At 49.2% G+C, this 24,287-nt stretch overlaps 1 protein-coding gene across 10 annotated transcripts in view; it reads right to left on the bottom strand.

Moving 5' to 3' along the window:
* Positions 1–1,382: 1,382 nt before the first annotated feature.
* BCOR (BCL6 corepressor) overlaps positions 1,383–24,287 on the bottom strand; it is an 83,324-nt gene continuing 60,419 nt past the window's right edge. For 8 of the 10 annotated variants that reach the window (XM_063343904.1, XM_063343883.1, XM_063343920.1 and 5 more), the window contains 7 exons: positions 18,657–18,985; positions 18,026–18,295; positions 12,152–12,318; positions 5,286–5,431; positions 4,012–4,089; positions 3,650–3,800; positions 1,383–2,472 (listed from right to left, as the gene is read on the bottom strand). In XM_063343904.1, coding sequence (XP_063199974.1) covers positions 2,178–2,472; positions 3,650–3,800; positions 4,012–4,089; positions 5,286–5,431; positions 12,152–12,318; positions 18,026–18,295; positions 18,657–18,985 — 1,436 coding nt within the window. In that variant the 3' untranslated portion in view covers positions 1,383–2,177. The remainder of the gene's footprint in view (positions 2,473–3,649; positions 3,801–4,011; positions 4,090–5,285; positions 5,432–12,151; positions 12,319–18,025; positions 18,296–18,656; positions 18,986–24,287) is intronic. The other 2 variants (XM_063343935.1, XM_063343944.1) reach the window with 1 other exon arrangement.

Raw genomic sequence — 24,287 nt, forward strand, 5'->3', positions numbered from 1 at the left:
CGTCTGTAACAATTGCTTTGAATGTTCTCCCTTGCTTTAGTTTTTTGGGCCCACCTCTGTTTTCAGGATAAAACCAGGCGTTAAAAACAGCCGGCACTGGAGAGCAGGGACGTCTGTTTCAGTTCCTTGCAGAGCTGGAGGCTGGCATAAAATGAAACCCAGGGTGTGCATGTAAGCCGCACAGAAGACACCATCATCATCCTTATCCAAAGTCTGGTGAAAGATGTCGGTTGTTGTCTTAAGACTAAAATTTCCCTGTCCAGTGGGGAGACGGGACTTCAGCTGCCAGCAGCAGACAGCTGTCGGAGCTCTCTCTCGTCTCTTGGCTCAGCCACAAAACCACCTTAACCCCCAGAAGCAGTCCCACTGCAAGCCACACACTACAAACATTTGTCAAAAGACTCGATGGCAACACACCACAAGAAGCTCTACGTCTTTCCCTCTGGGACACCTTCAGGAATGTGGCGTCATTCTCTTGCCTTCAGGATGAGGGTAATCTGCGCTGTTTCTTAAGCCCCCCCAAGAGCAAAGATTTAACCTGCAGTACGCTGTTTGTTAATCAAAGCCTCTCAGCCTCACTGCTCCAGATGGAGAAACTTTTTTCCAGATGCTTTTCTCAGATGGACCAGGTGCTCTGCTGGAGACACTTTTGGTGGATGTCCTAGCCCTCATCAGAAGAGCAGCGCGATTTAAACATCTCAGCTGAAGCGTTTGGCGATCACAGGACAAACTAGCGTTAAAAACAGACCCAAAGCAAAACTCAAAGAGTTTTGGTTCCCAGCAAGAACTTCCTTCCACAAGGGGAAGGGCAGAGCCAGACCCTCAAGAGAAGGCTTGCCCAAGCCCAGGGAGCCCAGTCTCTTAGATGCAAGGTCCCAAGCTGTGTAGAAGTGACATTCTGGTCACTGTGTCTTTAGATCCCCCTAAAGCCTGCTTATAGCTTTAATGCTCCAAATTAAAACTAAAGCATTTTCCCTGGTACTATCTTCCTCCCCTCTGCAGACACCACTGAAAAGAGAATTCAGTCGATTCAACTTAAAATGATGACAAAGGAGGGAAAATAATTGAACCTATTCACAATTCTTTAACTAAAAGGCGGCGCAGAAAGAATTGTGAATACCGCTTTTAAACCTCTGTCCCACAAAAGGCACCCGCTCGATGTTTTCTTGTAACCTTGAATTCAGAAAGCCGATGCAGATTCTACCTCAGATTTCATCAGCTGCTCGCCGGCACCTGTGCCAGCTCCGCTCCGCTTCGGGAACCGCACGCGGAGCCTCCTTTCATAAACATTAATGAGTCGGAGCTTATTTCGCAACCAGGCACGGAATTAATGGGAGTCACTTTAGCCTCTTCATTTCTCAACAGTTTTATTGCCTTTAAGAAAATTTTTGTAAAATATAAATACAAAGGCAGGAGATTTACTTACAAAGTTAAAACACAGATCTCAAACATAAACACACAATTCAGAAAATTTAGTTTATGTACAGTTTCAAGCAACTTCAACATATGTTAGTTTTTCAATATTTTACAAGGTACAGAAAAAATAGTTCAAAGTCTTCTTTAAATAAAGAGCATAAAATGTTTAAACATATATAAACAATCCGGTTTGATGTGTGAAAACTAAATTTCACAGCTTTTAAATTAGGATATAAAAGTTCTTACAATTAGTTGATGCGTATGGATATGGTTTAATTTATATTACAAACTATTGAATTATATTCAATAGTGCTTACCTGGCCAAAGCAGGTAATTCTGTAAACAAAAAAACAAAAATAATATCACCAAGTGCCTTACCGAATTCTATCTCCCAAACAAGCCACACGACTTTGATCACATCACCTAGAAAAAGTCTGTTCTGTGTAATCAGTGCTTTGTATGAAACAAAGTCAATGTGTGGGTGTGTTCTTTAAAAAAAAAATGTGTTCCGAGTAATAACAAACTTATCCCAAAGCCTGTGTGCATTTAAAGAAACATTATATAACAATTTTGTAAAAACTGATTGAAGTTAAAAAAAAATTCTTCCAAAATCCATCCAACTGGAATTCAGATCTCTTATATAAAGGAAAGATATTTTCATATTTAATAGTGTCCTTTCTTTACAGAAACAATTGCATTTTGAACACATATACATAAAGAAGTAACTGTATAGAGCACTGTACATTAAATGGCCTGATGGTTCACCAGAGGATGTCGAAGGGAGGGTCCTCGTGCGGATGCAACCAGTGAAGCGAGGAGCCCAGCAAAGTCTTGAGTTCGCTTGTAAACTCTACCAAGTCCAACAGCTCTTTGCTCTCCGGGTTAAAAGCTTCAAGGTCCGTAGCGCAAGAGAACAACTGGCTGAGGGAAGTCTGTTTGTAAAACTCTGCCTCCGTGATGGTGACGACTTCCAGATTGGGGAAGTTGCAGCGGAAGATGCGAGATGACATTTTTAGCCTCTTTACCACGTCCGAGAGCAGAAGCCAGTTTCGTGGTCTGTGGAAGCAAAGGAGAAAGAGGCTCCAGCAACCGACATCAAGTCATGGCCGCCTTGACGCTGTGTGACAAACCCTCCCCGACCATCCCCGCGCAAACAACCCCCCTGAAATCAAGACCCAGGAGGTGGAATATAACAGATGCACAGGCGCGTATGCATTTACTCGTAATACTGCTGCCCGCAGCTTTGGGGAAGGAGGGGGATCAGGCACACAGCGGGCACTGGAGCCTATAAACCCCAGGTTTGTAAGCACGCGTGTGGGTCAGCGGCCATCCCGACCGCTGCTCGCACGGTTAAAGGTTCACCAGGCTGAGCCCAACTCCCATTTAGCAAGTTAGGAGATGGCCTAGAGTTATAATCAGAAATCTCAGCACCGCTGACTTCCAGAGATGCCAGTATTAAATACAAGTCAGCAGAGGGGTTTCTTCGCAGATTAAGAATACAACTTTTTAATGCAATCTTTGCATTTGCCCGCTTCAGAGAACTTAAGTTATACCCATCACCCAAATAATAAGAACACGCTAAAACCCACACTCCTGCATGATTAATATTTAATACTATTTTTCCCACAGCTGTCATCAAAACTGATGCAAATGACAAATGGCAGCTGTTTATGAAGCTAATTTATATCTTGAATAGAACAGATAATAAAATTTTCCAGGTCTTTGTTTATTATTAAGTATCATAGTATCTTCTGCAAGATGTTTATTTCTTTGATATGATTCAGGGCTTTAAACCAGTTTTGCTGCAAATTCTAGAAGAGCAGTAACAGTGTCATTTCGTCATCCACAAAAGCGTGTCCACTCAGCAAAACAAAAAAGCCCGTTAAATAAAGAACACCTAGAAACACGATATCCAAATTTAAGCGCTTGAAGCACTTGTATTTTGGGGTGTTAGACCAAGATGCCTGCCTGGGATGAGGGAAGGAATCTATCTACGTCCAAATATCATTCATTCAGCTCAGGAGTACGGCACTCAAAACACAGCCCTGACACGACAGCTTTTCCCCCTCTTTACCTCCCATGAGCTTATTTCTAAAAAGCCCAACAGTTACAAGTACTGCTCTCTCATTTACGTTAGATAAATGCAAACGCATTTCCCCCTAGACACAAACTGCTGCCACCCCAAGCAGATCGTCTCAGCTATTTTTACCCCAAACCCTGTATTTGTTCTTACCCCTGAGAGAGACACACTTGAATGTTGTAACACGGCAAGGGAGGCTCATCCGAAAATTCAAATTCAAACACATCGCTAAAGCCGTCTTCATCTTCATCACCTGGGCCAGGAGGATTTGCCAAGATGTCAAATCCAGACTCATCTTTCGGATCTAAATAAAATTGAATAAAGGTGCCAAGTCAGCATTGAAGAGAGACTGTTGCAGGTCTTGCTTTTTCTTCCAATAACGTGATCTGTAAATAAAATCAGTTCGCTTCCTTCCTCACTTCCTCCACCATAAAAACAAAACAGCCCCCACCCCCACGTGCCGCATGTTTTGAAAGTCTCCGCATACAAAGAAATAAAGGGTAACATTTGCTCACCGCACACAGAGCTGCCATAGAAATCCCAGTACAAACCAGGGTCATCAACACTTCGACCTTGCAGGTCAGTTAAATACTCTGGAGAGGAAAAAACAACAACAAAAACATACTGATGAGAACAAAAAGCTGGCAAGTTTAGCAGACCGTGTGTCATGCAGTCTCACTATGCATCCTCCATACCTTCCATCAAAAAAACCCACACCGAATTCCTGAGGCACCTGCTACAAACAACAGCATATACACACCACTCTCGCAAATATTCCTGGAATTCACTTTTCTCCTGCATTCTTTCTCCCATCACATCAAATAATGACCCGCCACATCAAATAATCACCCAAGGTCTAACAGGGACACAACCTTAAGCTTCAGAAACCGAGAGGGACGTTTTATTTTTGGGAAAGATAGGATGTACCACACTTTTTGGCCCGCACAGTTATTGTGGACGCCAACTTGGGGGTGAAACAGCGGCCCCAAAGAAACCGATGGAAAGGGTTTTTCCACACAGATAACATTCAGAGGGTGCAATTCTTTTCTACAGATATAATTTGGGAGATTTTCTAGTTGAGTTGACGAAAAGATACCGGGGCTCAGGATGATAAGAAGTCCAAGATACTGGACTTTACTGGAGTCCTGGTACACCTATGCGCTTTCTACACTGCACCATTTAAAGAGGTAAGTGGGTGAGTACTTAAACTCATTGACTGTGAACACTGCAAACGTTTTCAGAGGTAAGTTACTAGGGAATGCAAGGCTCTTTATCCAAAACAAACAGGAAAAAACCTAAAACGCTGTTAGAACATGGACATGTTTTAAGACAAGAGCCTTTAATATAGTTTTACAGCATTTCAGATACAAAATGAGGCAGAACTTGCAAAAAGACAAGTACTAGAAGGACAAAAAGTAAGACCATGGGAAAACATGACTCTGTTTAACAAACAGCTATTCCATTTGGCAACTTTCTTATTTTCATTTCAAGCAGAAAACGGAAGGCACCGAAACAGCCTGCTGACCTCCTACCTACCTACCAAATCTGATAGTGGCATAATCCTTATGACTTATTAAGAGTTTCAATTAGAAGGAGCCCCCATGCATGGCTATGCTTCTCAGCTGCAGCCGCTGGGGTTTTTGCGGGCAGAGAGGGAGCTCCTGCCACCTACCCTAACGCTCCTCGGCATGGAGCCATCCCCGGCAGGCAGGGGGGACTTTGGGGGGGCCAGCGAACCTCCCCCCATTTGCCACAACCAGCAAAGCCCCACGCCAACGTGGCTACGGACCTGTGAGGAAGGTCTCCATGAGCTCACTGTGGGTCATTTTCACGATGGTCCTCCCAGAGTAGGTCGCGAGCGTTGGATCAGCACCGTAAGACAGTAACAGGCGGACAATTTCCAAGTGATCGTTTTCGACCGCGTCATGGATTGGTCTAGGGGGAAATAAGAAAACGATCACAGCGTTACACTTTGACTCAACAGTATTATGCAAATGCGTCTGACAAGAAACTTCTGACTTCAGATCGAAGTTATTTATAGCAAATAACGCTATTAATACAGCTGCCAGTCATCTTATTGTCTGTTTTACTTGCGCATCATCCCCTCCCCTCTTGTCTTTTCACAGTCAGACTGCTCGGGGCAGATATTTCTGCTGCGTCTATTCGTTGCCGTACATATTTCAAGGGCCAGTAAAATAATTACACCGCTGTAACAGAAAGCAGGAGTTTGCGTAAAGCCTCACAAACATAATTTTGCTGCAAGTCACTCTACCGTTCCAAATCTCTGCCAATTTAACAGCGTGTTGTGGAGTAAGGGCTCATTCAGCCTGCCTCTGGGCAAGCACGGAAATCAGTTACCCAAAGCTCCTAAATTATGTACACAGACGTAAGTTATGAAAATTTGCTAGGAATTAAACTTCCGCGCGATATCCTCTTTAAACAGTACTTGCGAATATATTTGCAGCACAATACAACCCTTATACTCGGAGAATAGAAAAACATGTTATTTAAGTTTAGTCCACCCAGAAATTAACACATTTTACGCGGCGTGAGCAATCTATACAAGCTCAGACATAGATTTTGTGAGCCTACAGAAGGATTATTCATTAATACACATGCCTGCAATTCCGGGTTTAGAATTCCTCATCGCTAATTACAAATTGCATTAACTTTTGCCTTTAAAATTGATTATACGTAACGGGGAGTTGTCTGGAAGCAGAACATATTACCCTTCAGACTAATGAAGATGTGTTAAAAATCCCATCTTTTCCTTAGAGAGCGATGAGCAGGGAATTGAAAGGGGAGTCAAATTCGAAGGCCAGCGATGGTGGCACTTCAACTCAACTCCACCTACACTCCTCCTCCTTCAGGCTCTCAACACCGCCGCCCCCCAACAAGACTTTCAAGCTCTCAAACAGATATATTAAAAGGTAAGAGAAGTAAGAAAGGACTTTAGCTGAAACTCCCTCCTGCAAGGAAGCCACATCCCAACACTCCTTCTGCCGCACACGGTGATGTCCCCTCTATGCCACCACCACTTTGGTACGGAATGGCATCCACAGGAGCTCAGGGCAGAGGGGAGGATCAAACCAGCCGGAAGAGGAAAGCACACCACTCTTTTCCCATCCATCACATAGCACTGCCGGTGGGAGGAGGACTCTGGTCCCTCTCAATAAGAAATATGTTCCAGGTATGTTTATTCCAAGTCCTTTCCAGTAGGCTGTGATTTAGGGCGATTAACATCTGTCACAAGTGAAGCCCTGTGGCTTGCCCCCATCTTGCTGGAAAGCTGTATGCGGTTTTGGTTTTGACATATGCATGCTACACTGACATGAGAAGATGCACTTGGAGAGTTTGAGGCTCATTCCCTACGGATAGAGGGCTCATCCCGCCCTGCCTGCCTCCTGCACACCCCAGGCCACCAAGACAGCAGTCAAGGAGGTGATCCTCAAGCTGCTGAGCACAGTCCTCAACCCAGCTCCTGCCACCCCTCAGACCCCCAGGCACCAGAGAGCACAACACCTGCAGACCTTCAAAGCCTGATGTGCTGCTCTTTAGAAAGCCACATGCTGATTTTAAGACTAGAGAGGAACCAGCGCATCCAGGATCCGGCCAGTGCTAAGCATCCCAGGCGATACAACGCAAGAGGTAGCAAATAACAGGGGTGCTGAGGGGGAGGCTGAAGAAGTATAGGGTGTTTCTGGCTGTCAGCAAGCATCCAAGGCCCGAGCTGCCGGGTCATGACACCCCGAGCATCTACAGCGGGAAAGGTCAGCCTTACTGCAAACCCTCCTGGCCCCCACGGGGCACGCCGCATCCCTGGCTGCAAGTCTGGCAACAGGCAGCGGGGACAGATGAGAGTTACGGCTGCCGCCAAATGCTGGGGACGCTATTTCTCCCCCACTCCCTCACTTCACCGGAGTCTTTAATTTCGAACTGTTTTCCATTTTATTTCAGAATTAGCATTTTCTGGTTCAGGGGGGTGGGGGGTGGAAAGAGTTGTGGGTTTATTGGTTTGTGGGTTTTCTCATTTGTTTTTTTTTTTGGTTTGTTTTTTTTTTTTTAAGCTGACTTACCTAAGTGGCTTTTGAAGCAGTAATGAATTCAAGATGATCCCTTAACTTATTAAAAACAGCATCTAAATCACCGCCCAGCGTTTCAATCGATTTAACGACACCCGGCCGAGTTTATTAAAGGGCGCCTGGGCATTCCCCGGGAAGGAAAAAAAATCACAGCGCATGGGCTGTAACCCCGGGATGGGACCCCCTCTCCCTTCCTACAGGTCACCCAGCCCAGCGCGGTGGCGCAGAAAGGGGCAGGGGCAGTGGGGCAGGCAGGGGGGGCAGGCAGACTCGTCTTTGTCGCCTGCCAGAGCACAGAGAGGCTGCCCCGGGCACAAGAGGGGACTTTATAGAGGCATGGGGAAGGAAAGACGCAGTAAAGCCATGCGGAAGGAGGAACAATAAATAGAAGGAAGTGAAGGAACGAAAGAAAACACTGGCGGGGGGGGGGGGGGGGGGCGGAGATTCCCCATAGATAAGGCAGGGGGAAAAAGGCAGTAACAGAGCGCTGACAGACTATTATTGGCTAGCACAGCCTCTTGGCAAGCTCACGAGAGGGACCATGCAAAGGCACAGCTACACGTTTGCTTCGCCCACCAGGGCCGGCAGAGGAGGGAGTATTTTTCAGTCTTGGCAGAGCTTAGCCATCTTCTTTGTAGGATGCAGAAGCGACTAGTGGAGACGGCAACTTTTTCAGATGTGAAAAAAAGATCCCTGGGAGTCCTCTCCCGGGCTGCTTTGCCCATATAATCTTTTCCGCCCTGCGCATCGTGGAAATAAATACTCTCTATCCCTAATGGTACAGTTAACAGTGGTACAGCTCATTTCTAAAACAAACCCTTCGAAAGGCCCCAGAAGGATCCGGGGACATTCGAGAGCTGCAATATCCTACAGGAGACACGCATCTCAACCCTCTCTTGTGTACTGTTGAATTCTTCCTACTATTTTTACCGCTACTAGAGTTAGGAAAACATTTCACTGGGGGTTTATCATTCCACCACCAAAATTATAAACTATTTAGACCAGTCAGGGTTTGCTCTCAGCCTTTCAGGCACCATCAGCATTTCCCTCACGGCAATAAGAGGTCTCGTAACTCGCTGAGCAATGCCGTATCTCGGGGTTTTATTTTTGCTTCCATCTACTCCATTATGCAACGCTGCCCCACGGAAGAGGCCAGGCACAAGTTGCAGGAGGGCAGTGATGCCGGCTGCCTCTTCTTTAACGCAATTAGCTGCCGGAGGGTACCGCTCTGCCAAGACCAGCTGAAAGGCCACAGGAAGAGAGCCATCTTGGCATGGTCCTCCCAGGGAAAAAATAAAAAAAAAGGCTGAGCTCATCAGCCGCCAGCGAGAAGGATAAAGCAAAACTGGCTGCGGAGAGCAGATCGGGCGAGCGAACTCTCTGAAGCAACGGAGAGGCCTCGCTAACAGGCGGGAGATGCCTGTATTTTTAGCATGCGGCTTTGTTTTTAAAGCAGCGCCGGGTTCAGCCAGGGCATGCTGCCGAGGTAAGAGGAGAAGAACAAGGAGATAAGGCCAAAGACACCGGCGACCATCCTTGCCAATGTCAAGCGCAGGTCATCAAATGCCCCTTGTCGAGCTACGCGGGTCCTGTCAGGGAAGAAAAGCCCTCACCTCTTAAGTACAGTCTATTATTATTTATAGGTAAGACGATTAAGAGCCCTTAGTGACTGTGGCACCTCTGAGACAGGTCTTAAAGATCTCGCCCCGTTCTACAATAATCTTTGATTAGCCACTAATTCAGCTGCAGAATGCTGTGTATTCAGGGTCTGCAGGCGCTGCATTTGGAGAGCCATCACCAGCATGGAGTTTCAGGGGAAAAACACAGAAGACAGGCCATATTTAGCCTGGCCAGACAGATGTGCTGCGACTAGGGCAGACAGAGGGACATGGCGCGCTGCTGGCAGCAGTAGGTGTGCAGGCAGGGTGAAGGGAAGGACTGCCCCACACCTACACCCCTAAAACGCCGTCACCTCCTCATCCTGCCCCTGCAGTAGGGCACTTCTGATAGTATCAGAAACCAGAGGCTAAAAGCCTACCTCACCTTATCTACTGAACTCAGGACAGACTGGCTGTGTAGGTACATTAAAGGCAACACCAAAGCAAGTGGCTCAGGTCTTTTGCTTCACTTTCAGAACTTAAACGCACGCATGCAAAACCGCCACATCGATCTGAGCACCTGCACTTCTAACAGGACTGAACAGCGAGACGCACCGACCTGGCAGAACTTTCCGACATCCTTCCCGTTCGGATGGACATGTTGTTCAGACTGAAGCCATACCCTCACACTTGCCACAACTTTTCAGAGAGTGTCCTCCCAAAAAAGCTGACCGCAGAGGCGGCAGGCAGCAAGTAACGCAGACTGAAGTGTCAGGCGGCTGGGATCCAAGTGACACCCCAGGCTGCCACGCTGATGAACGCGGCGTACGCGGTTACATCACAGCCTGTGCAGTTACATCACTCCTCTATGTGGATTTACGTTAACTGGCTGTGCAGAACTAAACACTTCCACTGTTATTGTCTGGAGACTTGAGAGCCTCCAGCACAACCAGAAATGTCTTTGGCTACTGGGCTTGTGAGGTGGCAGAGGGGGCTATACAGTGTAGTTTAAAAAGCAAGGAAGGGGGAGAAGTCTTTGATGGTAGATTTGTTTGGTTTTGGTTTAAGATTTTAATATCTTTCCAAAGGGTGACAACGTTCAGGAATTTTAATTTAAAAAGCAACACAGTTTGAAGAAGACTGACACTTCTTTCCTCCTAAAAGCTAAAGGAGAAAAACTTATTGAAGGTTCAGCAAAGAAACAGGATTTGTCTTGTGAATGTCGTGATTTACTCCACAGCGACCAAGAAGTCTGGCCCCACCAAAAGGCCGGTGATAACACCGATCAGAAGTTTCTTACAGAAACTTCTGCTTTCTGTCCTGCCCAACTCAAGGCAGCCTGACCCTCTTTCATCTGTGTATTAAATGCGTTTTGGATTCACGCTGTCTGTTGGGCAGCTTTTCAAATGAAAAACAAGTCTGCCATCAGAAAAGAAAGGGAAACGCAAGCTGAGTTCTGACATTACTGTCTATGATCAGACCACTATCATTTTCATTTCTAAAATGCGTTTTCCCCAAAACAACTTTTCAGGGTACACAAGCCAAGTTTCATCCCTGAAAATCAGCTCCATCTGGGAATCGATATCAAATGTGGACTCTGAACTGGCGGGTGATTAAGACTGGTCAGAAACTTCCTGGGGTTAATTTTCTATAGAGGTTATTCCAGCAAGTGACACAAAAATAATTTAGGATTCTTTTTATGGCGAGTGGCCGCTGTTGCATAGGTCATCTATTAAAGCTGAAGACAGCAGAAAATGCAGGGCTGTTTGTAAGCCTAGAGAGCTCAGACTTCTTACAAAGAAGTGGGAGATGGAGAAGGAATCTGACAATCCAGCCAGAATTTCAATCTTTCTCCAGAAACGTCTCCTTTGGGCCGTGATGGGCCGGTAACAACTGACCATCATGAACCTCTAATGGACCATCCTAACCGGCCCTCTTGGGACTATTGTTTTCCCCGACTCCTCCCTTCCCAAGTTAATAAATAAAGAGCTCAAAAACAAAAGAGGCAGACTCTTAGTTATGGTAATTTTATCTCCCTGGCTATTTGGATGGTGATAGTGAACGCGATAAACCATTTAAGATAACAAGCTGCAGGAGCCTGGCAGAATACAAAGCGACCCATCCCCAAAACGCATAGACTGGATAACGTTCTGCATATGCTGAGGAAAAGTTATCCCAAGGTCAGCCCCGCAGAGGTGGTCAAAGAGGTACTTTAGGAGATGCATAAGAAGTTTAAAAAGGTGTGGAGCAGCATTTCGGGCTCCACAAAGCGAAAAAAAAAAAAAAAAAAGGAAGAAGAAAAGCTACGGGAACTAACACACACCTACTATTTTGTGAAGGAAACTAAAAAAGCCAAATTCGAGATAAACAAAAGTAACTCCGAAATAATCAAATGAGCGGATAGAATTTAACAGTTCAGCAAAACAACATTTTCACGTAGCGTATACAGGACTCGCACACCCAGTCGCCTTGGATGTGCTCTTCCATTAACCCCGCTAACGAGGCAAAGCCCGCTCCAGTGGCACAACCCAAAGGACCCGGAGCGTCCAAGAGCAGGGCTGCAGCTCAGGTACCGCTCCTTCCTGCCCTGCAGCTGGGAATTCCACAAACTCTTTAATAAAAAACAAAACAAACCAAAACAAACGTATTAAAATTCCCAGAGGAAAAAAAAATAATAATAAAATAACGACGGCTGAACTCGAGTCACACCAAAAGCGTACCCCCACCGCTTCATTAACCGGAGAGCGGAGGAGGAGGTCACCCAGTCCTGCATTCTCCTGCCCAAGGACCAGCAATGAGGAGGCCACCATGCGTCACCCACTTTGGGGGTCTCATGCAGGATGGGGGGGGAGGGGGTGGTCCAAGAGGAGGATAAAGAAGCAAGGGATTGCTTTCTCCCGCCACCGTGGCCAAAGAAACCGCTGCCCAGTGGTGGTGACCGCCCCGATGTCGGGCCGGGGGGGGTTGCTGCTAACCTGGTTCCATCCTGAGCGCTGCAGTTGACGTCAGCCCCGTACTCAAGGAGATGCCGCACGATGCTCAGCCAGCCCCTGGCGCACGCCTCGTGCAGGGCACAGTAACCCGCGTTGTCACGATGATTCACATCACACACCTTGTTTTCCAAACAATACAGAACCACTTCCTGGAAGGAGGAGGAAAAACAGATACACCGAGTTATTTCTTGCTGCGGAGACGCACAGATTTCTTCTTCCTTCTTGAAAAGGAAGGGGGAAAAAAGGCAAAAACACAAAATCCCCACGATATGCCCACATTACTCTCTTCGAAATGGGTCAGTCAAAAGGAAAAGAAAAGGGGGAGCCACTGAAAGTCGTGCTTATTCAGGAGACAGAGCAGAGAGCACGACTTCCCACGAGCAGACTAGCTTAGGCGAAGCAGCACCGAGAGCTCCACGTCCCGCAGGGACCTTCCTGCAGCCCCCAACACGCCAGGAATCGTCGCAGCGGGGGAACATGCAACTTTCGCAGACAAAACTCACTGCTTTCCATTTCTCAAAACTTCCACGTGTACAGCTAGCAGGAAGGTTTTTACTCTTACAGCTGCATCTTTTAGCAGAAAATTCTGCAAACACAACAGCAGCACAGCCAACGTCAGTTTGATTTTAGAAAGAAAAAGCGCATGACCCGAAACAAAACACATTTAAGACACACAAAGGACGGTTTGCTACCAGCAAACAACAACAACAACAACAAAAAGCCTGGCTCCATCAAGATCGGGGAAATCCCATTTTCACCCACCCTGGTTTTCTGCATGCAGAACTAAAGCCAGGCGCCAGGTTCCAGTAACGAGCCCGGTGCCGTGGGAAGCCATGTGAATTTAACACAATTCATCTTGCAGTCAAATATACCACGGTCGAGAGCCTAGGCCAGACTCAGCTCTACGCTGCCGTGCGGCCTTGAAACAATGACTGCTCCATCACTCAACCAAAAATTTAGGATGGTGCGAGTCGTTCTCTATTTGTGTCAGATGCAAAAGAAAAAAGAAAAAGAAAACAACACCCAAACACATTTCTAAGTGATGCTGCATGTATAAAATAGCCCCCACGTTCTCAGATTAGCAGCAAGCCATTAATTTTGCATTTGCTCCTCTCAGAAGGCTTGAGCGACATCCTCACAAAGCGGGATGGAGGTGTGGAGGGGGCGAGTGCTTGCTTTGCCAAAAACAAGAGAATAAAACAACCGCCGGGTGCGATGCATTTATTCTTCCCATTTCAAAATCTACCGGAAAGCCCGCAATAATCTGTGCTCTGGGTATTACCTGACCCGAGAGCTGGTATCCAGGATACAGCATGAAGCTGCTCTTTTAGCAGGCCCTCGCTAACCAGGCTAAAGCGAGGGAGCTAATGAGCTGCCCGTCCCAGGCGCCAGAGCACCCCCATCATCTGCTGCCGGGACGGAGCGGTCCGCCACCTACACCTGATGCGCCCACCGCTTTAACCGGGGATCCCCGCAGTCCCGCCTCTCGCCGAACAGGGCCTCTTCATGTGCCTGCTCATCAGCCCAAAGGCCAAAAATCGCTCCCAAACGGCTGCTCTTTACCCTGCGCTCGGCTCCAGCCCTGTCAGAAAGGGCTGTGCAAAATTATACCCTGGAGGTATGAATTTTCCTTCAAAACCAGACCACCCCGCCAGGCAAATTAGCAGATGGATATAGGCAGCAGAAGCAGCTGCCGTTCTCGGCTCCACTTTTAGCATGCAGTTACCATTTAAAATAGATTCAGCAACTCAAAATAAAGACCTTTCATCTATTTTTGTAAATAGGAAAGGATCGTCCTAGGGTGGAATACCTGCTACTGGACAAAAAGGCTAATTTTGTCGGGCAATTCTGTGTTAAGAGGCTATAAGAAGAATGTCATTAACCACAAAATGTAACCATAAAGACCATAAAACTCTACATTGTTAATTAATTAAATGCCTCATTAACTTTTTTTAACATGATTTATTCAATTTACAAAAAAATTAGCCATCACTGCCGAATACAGGAACACGTGGTGGCACAAACACACTTTTGGTTTCGTAAGCATCTCTCGCTAACGTTAGAGAAAGGCTGCGAAAGTGCCACCAGGCAATTTAATGTCTGTTCAGGTGCTCTATTCAAACCAGCAATCTGAAAATCACTCGCAGTTAATCCAAAGAGTCAAGCGAGCAGGAAAAGTCCACGATCTGTGCCACCGCTGCTTCTGCTGCCTGCAGTTTGTTACCCCAACTGCGAACAGCCAGCGTTAAAAGGTGCGTGCAAACACGCACACTCCATCCTCGTCTACGAAGAGGTGCCCTTCCCTTTCGTCTCTCCCACCCGTGCTCTGCAGCAGCTCCTGCCCCTTTTCCAAGGGACGGGGTCAGCATCCCCCTGGGCATCCCTCATGCCCTGGGTATCCCCCATGCCCTGGGCACGCGTGCTGCCACCAAGAAGCACTACTTCCCTCCATCCAACCCCGAAACACAGCCCGTAGGCAAGCCCAGTTGTAACGCTTCCCCATAACACCCTGCCAAACCCCACAAGTGATGCTCGTCCCCCGGCGGGGTGCGGGAGCCCCAGGGGAACTGCAGAAGGGCACGATGATGCTCAGGAGCTCCTGCTCCCATGCCACCAGGGACACTGGGCCAGACCTTCATGTGAGGCATCCCCAGGGCAAACCCTCTCCCCCTGCCCGGATAAAGCCTGTCTCCATGAGTGTTTGAAGCCCCTGGAAACAAACACCATCTTTCCCCTACCACACACCGCACATTCCTCTGATTTCACTGCCTTCCCAGGCAGGACTTAATCCCAAATTCACCAGAGAACTTTCCACATCCAGACACACACACCAAAAAGCAACAAGCAGCACAAAGACAGCCAGTGTTTCCTCTCCCATCAAATTCATTACGCAAGCCTTCTGTAATTTTTTTCCCCAAAAGACTTTACGCTCCCTATAATTCCCCCTTCACGAAAAGTAAATTACAGTTTTAAGACTACTATTATCTCAAGTCATTTGTTTCAAATGGGGAAAACAGAATGGATTTGAGAGCGCCCGTACACTGGGATGGGTTGCTAACATCCCGACGAAGCACAGCCTGGCGCAAGAAGCCTGGCGAAGGAAAGGCAGAGCTTCCCACCGGCTTCGGCAGGGTCTTCCTCAGACCATATGGATTTCCAGAGCCAAAGACCATTTGCCGCACTGTCTTTAAGTAGCCTTGCTGGTTGCGGCCCTGCAATTTATCTGGCCAGACACAAGCCGCATTTGTCCTTCCAGACACAAGCCGCATTCGTCCTTCAACATTTCACTCTCACGTCAGCTTTTACACACAAAATCCTAACTCTCTGTGTGTGTGTCCCTCCCTGCAACTATCTGAGGTGCATCCATACTGTGCAATTAAGAGTGGGGCAGAGACACCTGAGCGAGCAGCATCTGGGCTCCCCACGGGTCCAAGAGCGATATATACAGCTCGCCAGCATCTCTGCGTGCCAAAGCAGCTCTGGGTTTGGGGTGGGATCTCTGCACAGCCGCAGGGCATCCCTCCTGCACAGGCAGGCAGGCTGCCAAGGGCAGGCACGAACTCAACTGGCCTCAGGGCAGAGATGCTGGTGCTGCTCTGCCCCATACAGCATCCCTGATGCCATCAGGGCTCGCTGCTGCTCTGCCCCATACAGCATCCCTGCCACCATCAGGGCTCGCCGGTGCCTCACGGCTGCCAGCCACTTCCAGCCCCCAGTCCTGCACCAGCACTCGGCGTCCCTTCGCAAGCCACGGCCCCAGTGGCGCAGACTCATTTGCCTCTTCTGCTGTCGGGCTGGCGAGGGGCCACAGGGCTGCTGGCTGTCACCGCAGCAGCGACAAGAAGCCCCCCATGCGCCCATGAGCATCCAGCGCTGCCACTTCAGCATCGGTCCCTGGCTACCGCGCTGCAGCCATCAAAGCAAACAAAAGAGAATTGCAGCGGCCACAGGTCACAAACCAGCAAATTACCTTGACCCACGGAGATTTTTTTTTTCTTTTCTTAAATAGAGGAACTTGTAACTTCTTGATCACTCTAATTTTTCTGGAGGCAGAGGGAATTCAGCTTTCTAAGAAATGCAGTAGTCTGGTCACTAGCAAGAAAAACAACACAGCTACAGAGCTTCCATGGCTGACCAAACTATCACAGCTCACCACAGGCCAAATGAAGCCCCAACCAGGCGTCGTGGCCACCCACCGCCCCAGTCCTTGAAAAACATGTCCGATGCCGGACCCCAGCGCCAGCTGGGGCACGCAGACCAGGCTCTCACCCTGTCTCACTGGGCTCTCCTGCCCTGCTCTCCACCTCAACACCAGCCAAACCATCAAGTCAAAACATCAGAATATTTAACCCTATTAAAAACGTGGTGTTTGCTTGATCTTTTGGGTGCATTCAAGTCAGAAAATCCCTGATCCGCTGATGATTGGAACATAGGGCTACCCCAGGTCCCCGATGTTGGTGGGCCTGGGCATCCATAGCTTTCTGCAACCAGCCTGCTAAGGGTCAGTGCTGCAGACGGCTCCAGAGAGCCCTTGGCCCCTGCTTGAGCAAGACCCTCAGCCCATCACTGTTTCAGGGATGCTCCCATTGAGAGCACGCAGAGAGCCCAAGCATCCCACAGCAGCCAGCTATGTGCCAGCAGCGCTCGCCCCAACAGACACCGCGCACAAGAGGAAAACACAACACCGACAGCTCGGAGCACATGCTACCACACATTTTGATTTTAGATGCGCAGGAAACCTTAGGTGCGTAGGAAATTAAATCACTTAAATTACGGAGATTACCATAGCAACGTTGTAACAACCACTTCTCCTCCTCCTAGCTAGAGCTGGAGTGCCCTGGGGTTAGAAGAAGCCTTTGTCTAGGGTAAACAAAACCTTTCCAACAAACCCCGCCTTCCAGAGCTGGAGAAGGCCTCTCTCCGCACGAGGTTCCTCAGCTATACAAAGGGAATTTCCAGGTTTCTACAAGCTCCTGAGGCTGGCTGGGCAGGCCCCACCTGGGCCTGGGAAGGGCTGATGCCACCTTCCATCACGGGGCTCGAGCCCAGCTCTGAGGTCCAAGAGGTCCTTTCACCACCAAGGCGAACCCTGCAACCACGGCATAGCCAGCCGTCGCTCGCTGCAACGAAAGCACCTCTTCGCCAGATCTGCAGTTGAGCAACGATGACGCTCAATATACCCCCGTGCCCATATTTCCCCCAATAAAAGCGTGCTTCAAAACAGCAGAGCGAGGGGATTCATCGGTTTCTGATTTTTGTAGCAACAGGGGGGCTGTTTCATTAGACAACATTGTTCCAGCTCCGCCGAGCGGCTCCAGACTCCCGAGCATAAAAGCAGGCAGAGTGCTCCTACGATGCATCTGATCATGCAAGAGGACACTCCAAGCGCTACATCCTGTGTCACATACCAGATACTCCTTGGAGAAAAGAACCAAAAATAAAACCCTTCTCCTAAACTACGCGTTCGTCACAAAATAACAAAAAGCAAAAATCGTACAGCTCGTTAAAGATCACCATAAAGACGACGACTTTAAAAAAAGACATTCATTCTGTTTGCAGATGGCTTGTATTTAAACGGAAGCGAGGGTTACCAATAAAACTCTACCCTCTGCTCATTCCGGCAGGATGCTGCGTGCCCAGCATCCCCGCCAGCTGTGGGGACCCGTTCCCGCAGCGACCTGCCCCCAGACCCCCGCGCCCTGGGGGACAGGAATGCAGCATGGGATCGGGGCCGGGGGGACACCCTGCAAATCTCTCAAAAATTTCCATCTATGAAACTGGAAAGCGGGTTTTAACGTTCGGGAGTAAAACCCCAGCCACCGTCCGTCGCGGGGTGAGGAGGGGAGGGACCCTCACCTCGTAGCCCAGGCGTGCCGCCCGCTGCAGCAGCGTTTCCCCCGCGTTCTTGTTGACGATGAGCCTGCGCGCCTCGGGGGGCATGGGCCGGCTGGGGGTGGTCTCCTGAGGGGGGCTTGCCACCGGCAGCTGGGGGGGCTGCGAGACGGGGAGCGAGGTGGGAGTCTGCTGCAGGCGATCGTACGGCTTCTGCTCGTAGGGCTTGGCTGGCGAGGAGTCGCCGTCCGAAGTAGGCTCTGGTCGCTTCCTGACCTTCCTCGTTACCGTCACCTGTCAAAACCATTGTTGTGGGTTGGTTTGGGGTTGTTTTTTTTCCCCATCCTCCTTTTTACAATACAGCGATGGGACTATATTTTGCCAGCAAAGAATTACGCTTTTTCTACTCTTATTTAATTTTTTAAGGAAGACCTGCTAACAGCTTTTAAATGCAAGATGCCTCCCTCCCCCCCGCCCCCCCCAAGAGCACCTTTAACTCGGATTAGGAAAAGCAAATGCGAAATGTGCAAAGCATCCACGGACGAATTTGAATGCAATTCCCCGCTACCCGGCATGCACGACAGCGCGTTGGTTTTAAGCAGGCTGGCTCTGCCTTCCAAGAGGCTGGTGGACAATTAAGTCTAAATAAAGATACCTTATCTTCAGCATTTTCGATATCTGTGGTGTCATCCCCTGTCAGAGATGACCTCCTTCTCCTCTCCTGCAGTGCCAAGTGTTTTGTTTTACACTGACGTTTCCCTGATGGCTTCTCACACTCGCTGTATTTCTGCAGCAGAGATGCATGTTGGAAATCCTCCTCTTCGTCTGTGTACAGCCCATCTGTCTTCCGGCTTTCTTTAATTTTCTGCTGTTTGGCAGCCAACCTCGAGGCTGGAGTACAGCTTGGCTGAGCCTGCCTTTTGCTGTTTGCATTGCTGGATGAAAGGCTCTTCATGTGCGGAGACACTGGGAATACGGGCAAGCCTAAATGGGAAGGAAAGGCATTACACATCGCATGGTGTGTTAAAAGGAAAACACATTGCTAGCACTTAACACAAGCTCCTCGACTGCTTAAGAGACCTACCAATTACGTTTTCAAATCATTAATATTTCAAGCGTTCCACATTCAAATTGTGAATAGCATCGTGCCAGTTAATGTTACGTTAACAGTTATTAACGCTCCGATAAAAAAAATCCCTACATTAAATGCCCCGTGCCGGGTGCCGGGGCAAGGCAAAGGCTGTGCTATGCCATGCCATGCCATGCCGTGCCGGATGGGTGCTGCTACAGACCCGGCCACCTCCGGCAGAGCAGGAAGCCACCACCACACCCACTTCGCCGGGGGGGGGAAAAAAAAACTCGCCTCCTTACCTGGAACTGCTTTATCTGAAGGGGAACCAACTCCTCCGGCAGCCTGGGCCCAGCCGGGCTTGCCCACCGTGGGCTAGTTGTGGTCGCAGGGCAGACAAATGGATGGCGGAGGGAGGAGGGGGAAAGCAAGAGAGGTGGCAGCACGGATGAGGACAGCGGGACAGCACAGGGGGAATGTTGAGCTTAGGCCCAGGATGGCAGTAAGACTGGGAACATCTCCCTGGCAGCATTTTTACTCGAAAAGCAAAGCAAGAGAGGAAAGGCTACTCAAGGAGCCGTCCCTACAGAAGCCCTGTGCAAACTATCAGAAAGCACAGGGATTTTGCAGGAAAAAGCAGTTGGCTGTGTTTTCCCAAGGACTACGTCCAGAAGCGAGTCTTTCTGCGAGACCGAAAAGCCCTGGGACATCGGGTATCTCAGGGCAGTTCTTGGCCACCAGCAGCGGGATGCTGGCAGGGCTGGGTTTTCTCCAGAGGCTGGCTCTAACAAGCCGGATCCCACAATCTGGGCCACATGCAAAAAGCATGGTTACCTTCTTTTTTTTTTAAAGTCAGAGTGCAGGCAGGTTTACAAGAAAACAAGGACAGGAAAGCTGACTTTTTATAGTCTGAATTTCCCTTGGGAAGAGAATTGAGGTGACCTCAGAACCAACTCCTCTGCAGAAAAATTAAAGGTGGCTGGAAAGGAAGGGACACTTCAGCCAAACAATACCACACCACGGAGGGAAGGTGCGGAAAAAAACCCCTGAGCACTTGAAAGAGGCTCCTTTGCTCCAAGAAGTCTCTGAAGTGATGCTACTTTCAGAAAGGAAGAGATGGCAGGAGCAAATAAGGCAGCCGCTCAGAGAAAAGAGACCTTTATTTAAAGAGACTCGATGCAGAGCCAGCCGGTAAAAAAGAAAATAAAATCCAGAATCCTCTTGGTGGGCAACTTCGCACTTTTGTCTTCCTTTAAATAGATCTGTGAAAGCAACTTGCAGAAGGCTTTCTAGATTAAAGATGAAAACAGAAATCCCTCAGTTCTTTCAAGATGCTTTCTAGAAAAAGATGCATACCGCGGCTTGCCAAGCAGATGTCAAGGAATTTACGGGACACACGATGTGCAGATTGTTCAGCAAAAATCCAGTAAGTTTTTTAGGCTTTGCAATCCTGAAGGAAGGCGCCTAGTCATAGGCTGAGCCTACAGATGCAAGGCTCTTTCCAACTCCGCAGACAGCAGAGGAGGAAAGTAAGGAGTGTTTAATTCTCTTGTTCCCAACTAACCTAATTGGAGTAGCACATGTGAAAAGCCCAATTCCGATACAGGAGTTATCATCATTATCTACTTAATCACTTACTAAAAAAAATTGTGAAGATGGAAAGCAGCAGCGATGAGGTCTGGTGAGGGCAAAGGAAAGCAAGAAACTGCTGCACGGAGAAAAACTAGAATAGAAAGAAAGAAACCTCACAGGTCTGGAGAAGAGCAGAAATACGAAAGAATGGAGGGGAAAAAAAAACACAGGAAGAAAAGCCTATCTCAAAGAACTGCAGGCTTTCCCATGCAGGGATGCCAAAGCATTAAAAGCAGAAGTTTAATCACCACAGAAAAAGCCTACTCCAGCCTGCAAGCTCCACGTAAACTCTGTGCTCCGCTTTGACCCTCCACAGTGGTGTGGTGACAGCAGGCGCCAGGCTAAACATGCGCCGCAGCTAAGAGACGGAGAGTGGCAACGCTATGCCCAGGAGCTTTGGGATCAATAACGTTGCAAGAGGCCAGCGCTATCCAGAAAAAGCCAAGCATCAGCTTGGGAAATGCAAGACACACACAGGCAGCGGGGAAAAAAAAAAAAAAAAAAAAAAAAAACAACGAAAAAAGGCAAGCGATTAATCCTGGAATCCCACCCCTTCACTGTATAACTGAAGGGAGAAGAAAAACAAGAATGAGCAGGAATATCCCCAAATATCCATGAAAAAAAAAAAACAACTAAACCAAAATCCCAAAAAAACCCAAGGCCTCCGACTGATGTGGGTTGTGGCGAGTCTGACTCGGAGCAGGACCTGCCTCCCTTCCCGCGGGAGCGGGCTGCAGAGAGGTCCGCAGGGAAAAGCAGCTGCTGCCGCGTCACCTGAACGCTGGCTTCGTCAGCTCCCACCCCAGCAGCTGCCTCCTCCTGCCTGCCAAGCCAGCCGCCGCCACGCTGCCTGCAGCCCGAGGGGCAGGCAGCGGCTTTCCCGGTGGGAGAGAGCCTCCCGGCTCCTCTCCTCAGGGCTTTCATTTCTGCGTTGCCTGGGTTTTCTCCTCTCTGCAATAATCTCCCGGTGCTGCGACTCCCCGGGGAGACCATCGGAAGAGCTGCCTACTGCAGCGCCGGCAGCGCCGGCAGGTTATTACTCAGCTGGGATCCCAGTGGGGACCATGGCTCCCGCGTCGGCCACGGGTCCGGGCAAGCAGCACGATGCCCCAGGGTTGCCAGCATCCCCGTGCTCACGCACCACCCCAGAGAGCCAGCACAGGCAATGTCACCTCGCGAACGGCATGAGGCAGGGACTGAGATTATTTTGGGCAAGCCGCATCCCAGCTCTCGTGGTTTTGACCCGCAAGTGAGGCGACAGCCAGAAAAATCACCAGGGGAACATTTCCAGCAGCCACCGCCTGGTCACCAGCCAGCAGGCACCGACAGGGGACAGAGGGGTGACAGCAGCCCCGTGCTTGCTTGCAATGCCAACGCATGACTTCTCCCACGCTAAAATCCCAGGCTGAACATGACTGGAACAACAAACCCAGAAGTCAGCACCCTCTGTCTTCCCAGAGATTTGCGGGCACAGGCGGCAAATCGTCCTGCTGTTAGACTAAGGCTTCACGGGCGCAGGGGCAGACCCCGATGTCCTGTTACAGCCCGCTTCTGGGGATACGGCCAGCTGCCCAGCAGCAGAGACCACCATGTTCGCAGGCAGTGCTTGGGCACGGGGAACAGCCATTCCCAGCCCCAGAGCAAAAAAAAGCTGCAAGCGACACGGTATATTCTCATATTCACAATATCTGCTTGTTTAAGAAAAGTTTGAGGACTAGTGCCGGGCAAGAAAGACAAGCTGGAAGTCTCTGTCCCCATGCGACTGTCACGCAGAGGATGCTCTGTCGCACAACGGGAAAAAACGTCCTCCTCCTGGTCAACTGCGAAAAAGGGGATTCAAAGGTTTACACTTCAGTGGGGCTGGAGGAGTGTCAGCAAAATGATCTGAATGATCTCCGGTGCCTTGCACAATGAATGGCAAGGCATAATTCAGTCAGGTTTGTGATTTTACAGCGGCTTCCAAAACCAAGAAGTTTTTCATAGCCATAGGGCGACTGAGTCTGAATGCCTTCGGGAACGGTGCATAAATCAGGAGCCACTCTTTTTCTTTCCCGAGGTCACGCGTTAAGAGAAGCCCGTCACTGCCACGGGAGGCATTGCAGGGGAAAGCGAGAGCATCCTTACACAATGCGGCTTCTTGTTAGTGACCCTCGTTTAATCTCTACAAGGTTTCTCTTTCTGAAAGTACAAAGGGGAGCAGGTGATGGGCAGGGATGTTTGAGCCGATACCACGCTCGCCAAGGCAGCACATAAAGCAAGGGAGTAAGAGTCAAAGCTCCTTTTAAAACTAAGTTTTGATCTCCTGCTCCACAAAACCTGTTGGAGAACCTTCCCCATCAATAAGCATCAAAGTTTGGGGTTTTCTGCCCTCAGATAGTCCTACCAAGGGGAAGGATGGGTGAGGAGCTTTAGGACACAAGGGAAGCCGGTATTTTCGCCTGTGACCATTTTGGAGATGCTACCGAGGAAAACTCTCACCGGTGTGGGATGACTTGAACTCGGTCCTCTCCACGGCATGAGACAAGAGGATCCACTCTCCTCATGCTTCTCCCTTTTGAGGTGATCTCAGCTAAACTATAGGACAGGCCAGCTGGAGGGTGAAATGCTACCAGTTTGATGAAGCTGCCAGGTCTGTGAAAGAGGAAGGAGCCCAAATGTCCAACTCAGAGCTCTCCCTCCCAGGAACAGCCTTTCCTCAAAACAGGCAGGGGACTTGGAGGGGTAAGAAGAGGAGAAGAAGGAAGAAAAGAAAGGTATCTGCAACCTTGTACTTGAAAAAAGTATACGTCTCCCTGCTGTGCCCAGAGGAGATGGGGATTCACGAAGAAGTGCAGGGGATGCAGGAGGGGGACCGGCCACGTGGGCTGCGTGCCACCGTCCCCACCATCCTCCAACCAAACTACAGCAGCAAATGTCACAGGGAAGGGAGAAAGCAGCAGGGGAGACAATCTGCCCACGGGCTGAGGAGAGTGGGGACCAGCGAGTGTCCTGTCCATCCAAAGGAAAAATTGGCGTATTGCCTCCACAGGTTCTCCTCCAGGATAGGGAATGGGCAGAAAAGGGGAAGACGATGGCGAAAAGGAGGAAGCGGAGTGAGGGGGAACAAAGCAGCAAAAAACAAGTCAAGGAAAGCTGATGCGCTTTGAGCAAGCGGCCCCTTAGGACAGAGACACTGGGAAGATCTGCACCAAGGGGCTGGGGAATGGGGCCACAGGGGTTTACAGGACGTGCCCGCGATGAACCAGCACGGCATCCTCTTGGGGAGGAGGATGAGCCTTGCTCTTGCGCGTATACCCTGGGAAAGGCGGGGAACGCAGCAGTGCCGAGGGTGCTGGAGGCGTTGGGTTCCCGAGATCAAGAGCCACTAGCTGAGCTGATGCTCTTTCAGAGGGTCACAGCCCCTCAAATCCTACGTGTGGTTAAACGCCCTTCCACCGCCTACCAGCCTGTTTGCTCCCTCCCTCGCCCAGAAGCATGCCCGCGTTGTACGCCACCCCCCGCCCCAGCTCTCCTCTAGAGACAGAAATTCATCTTCACGTTATCTATGAAAGAGTATTTAAAGCCAAAACACACACACGCACAAAC

The sequence above is a fragment of the Chroicocephalus ridibundus genome, chromosome 1 (assembly GCF_963924245.1).
Source record: "Chroicocephalus ridibundus chromosome 1, bChrRid1.1, whole genome shotgun sequence".
Classification (NCBI taxonomy): Eukaryota; Metazoa; Chordata; class Aves; order Charadriiformes; family Laridae; genus Chroicocephalus; species Chroicocephalus ridibundus.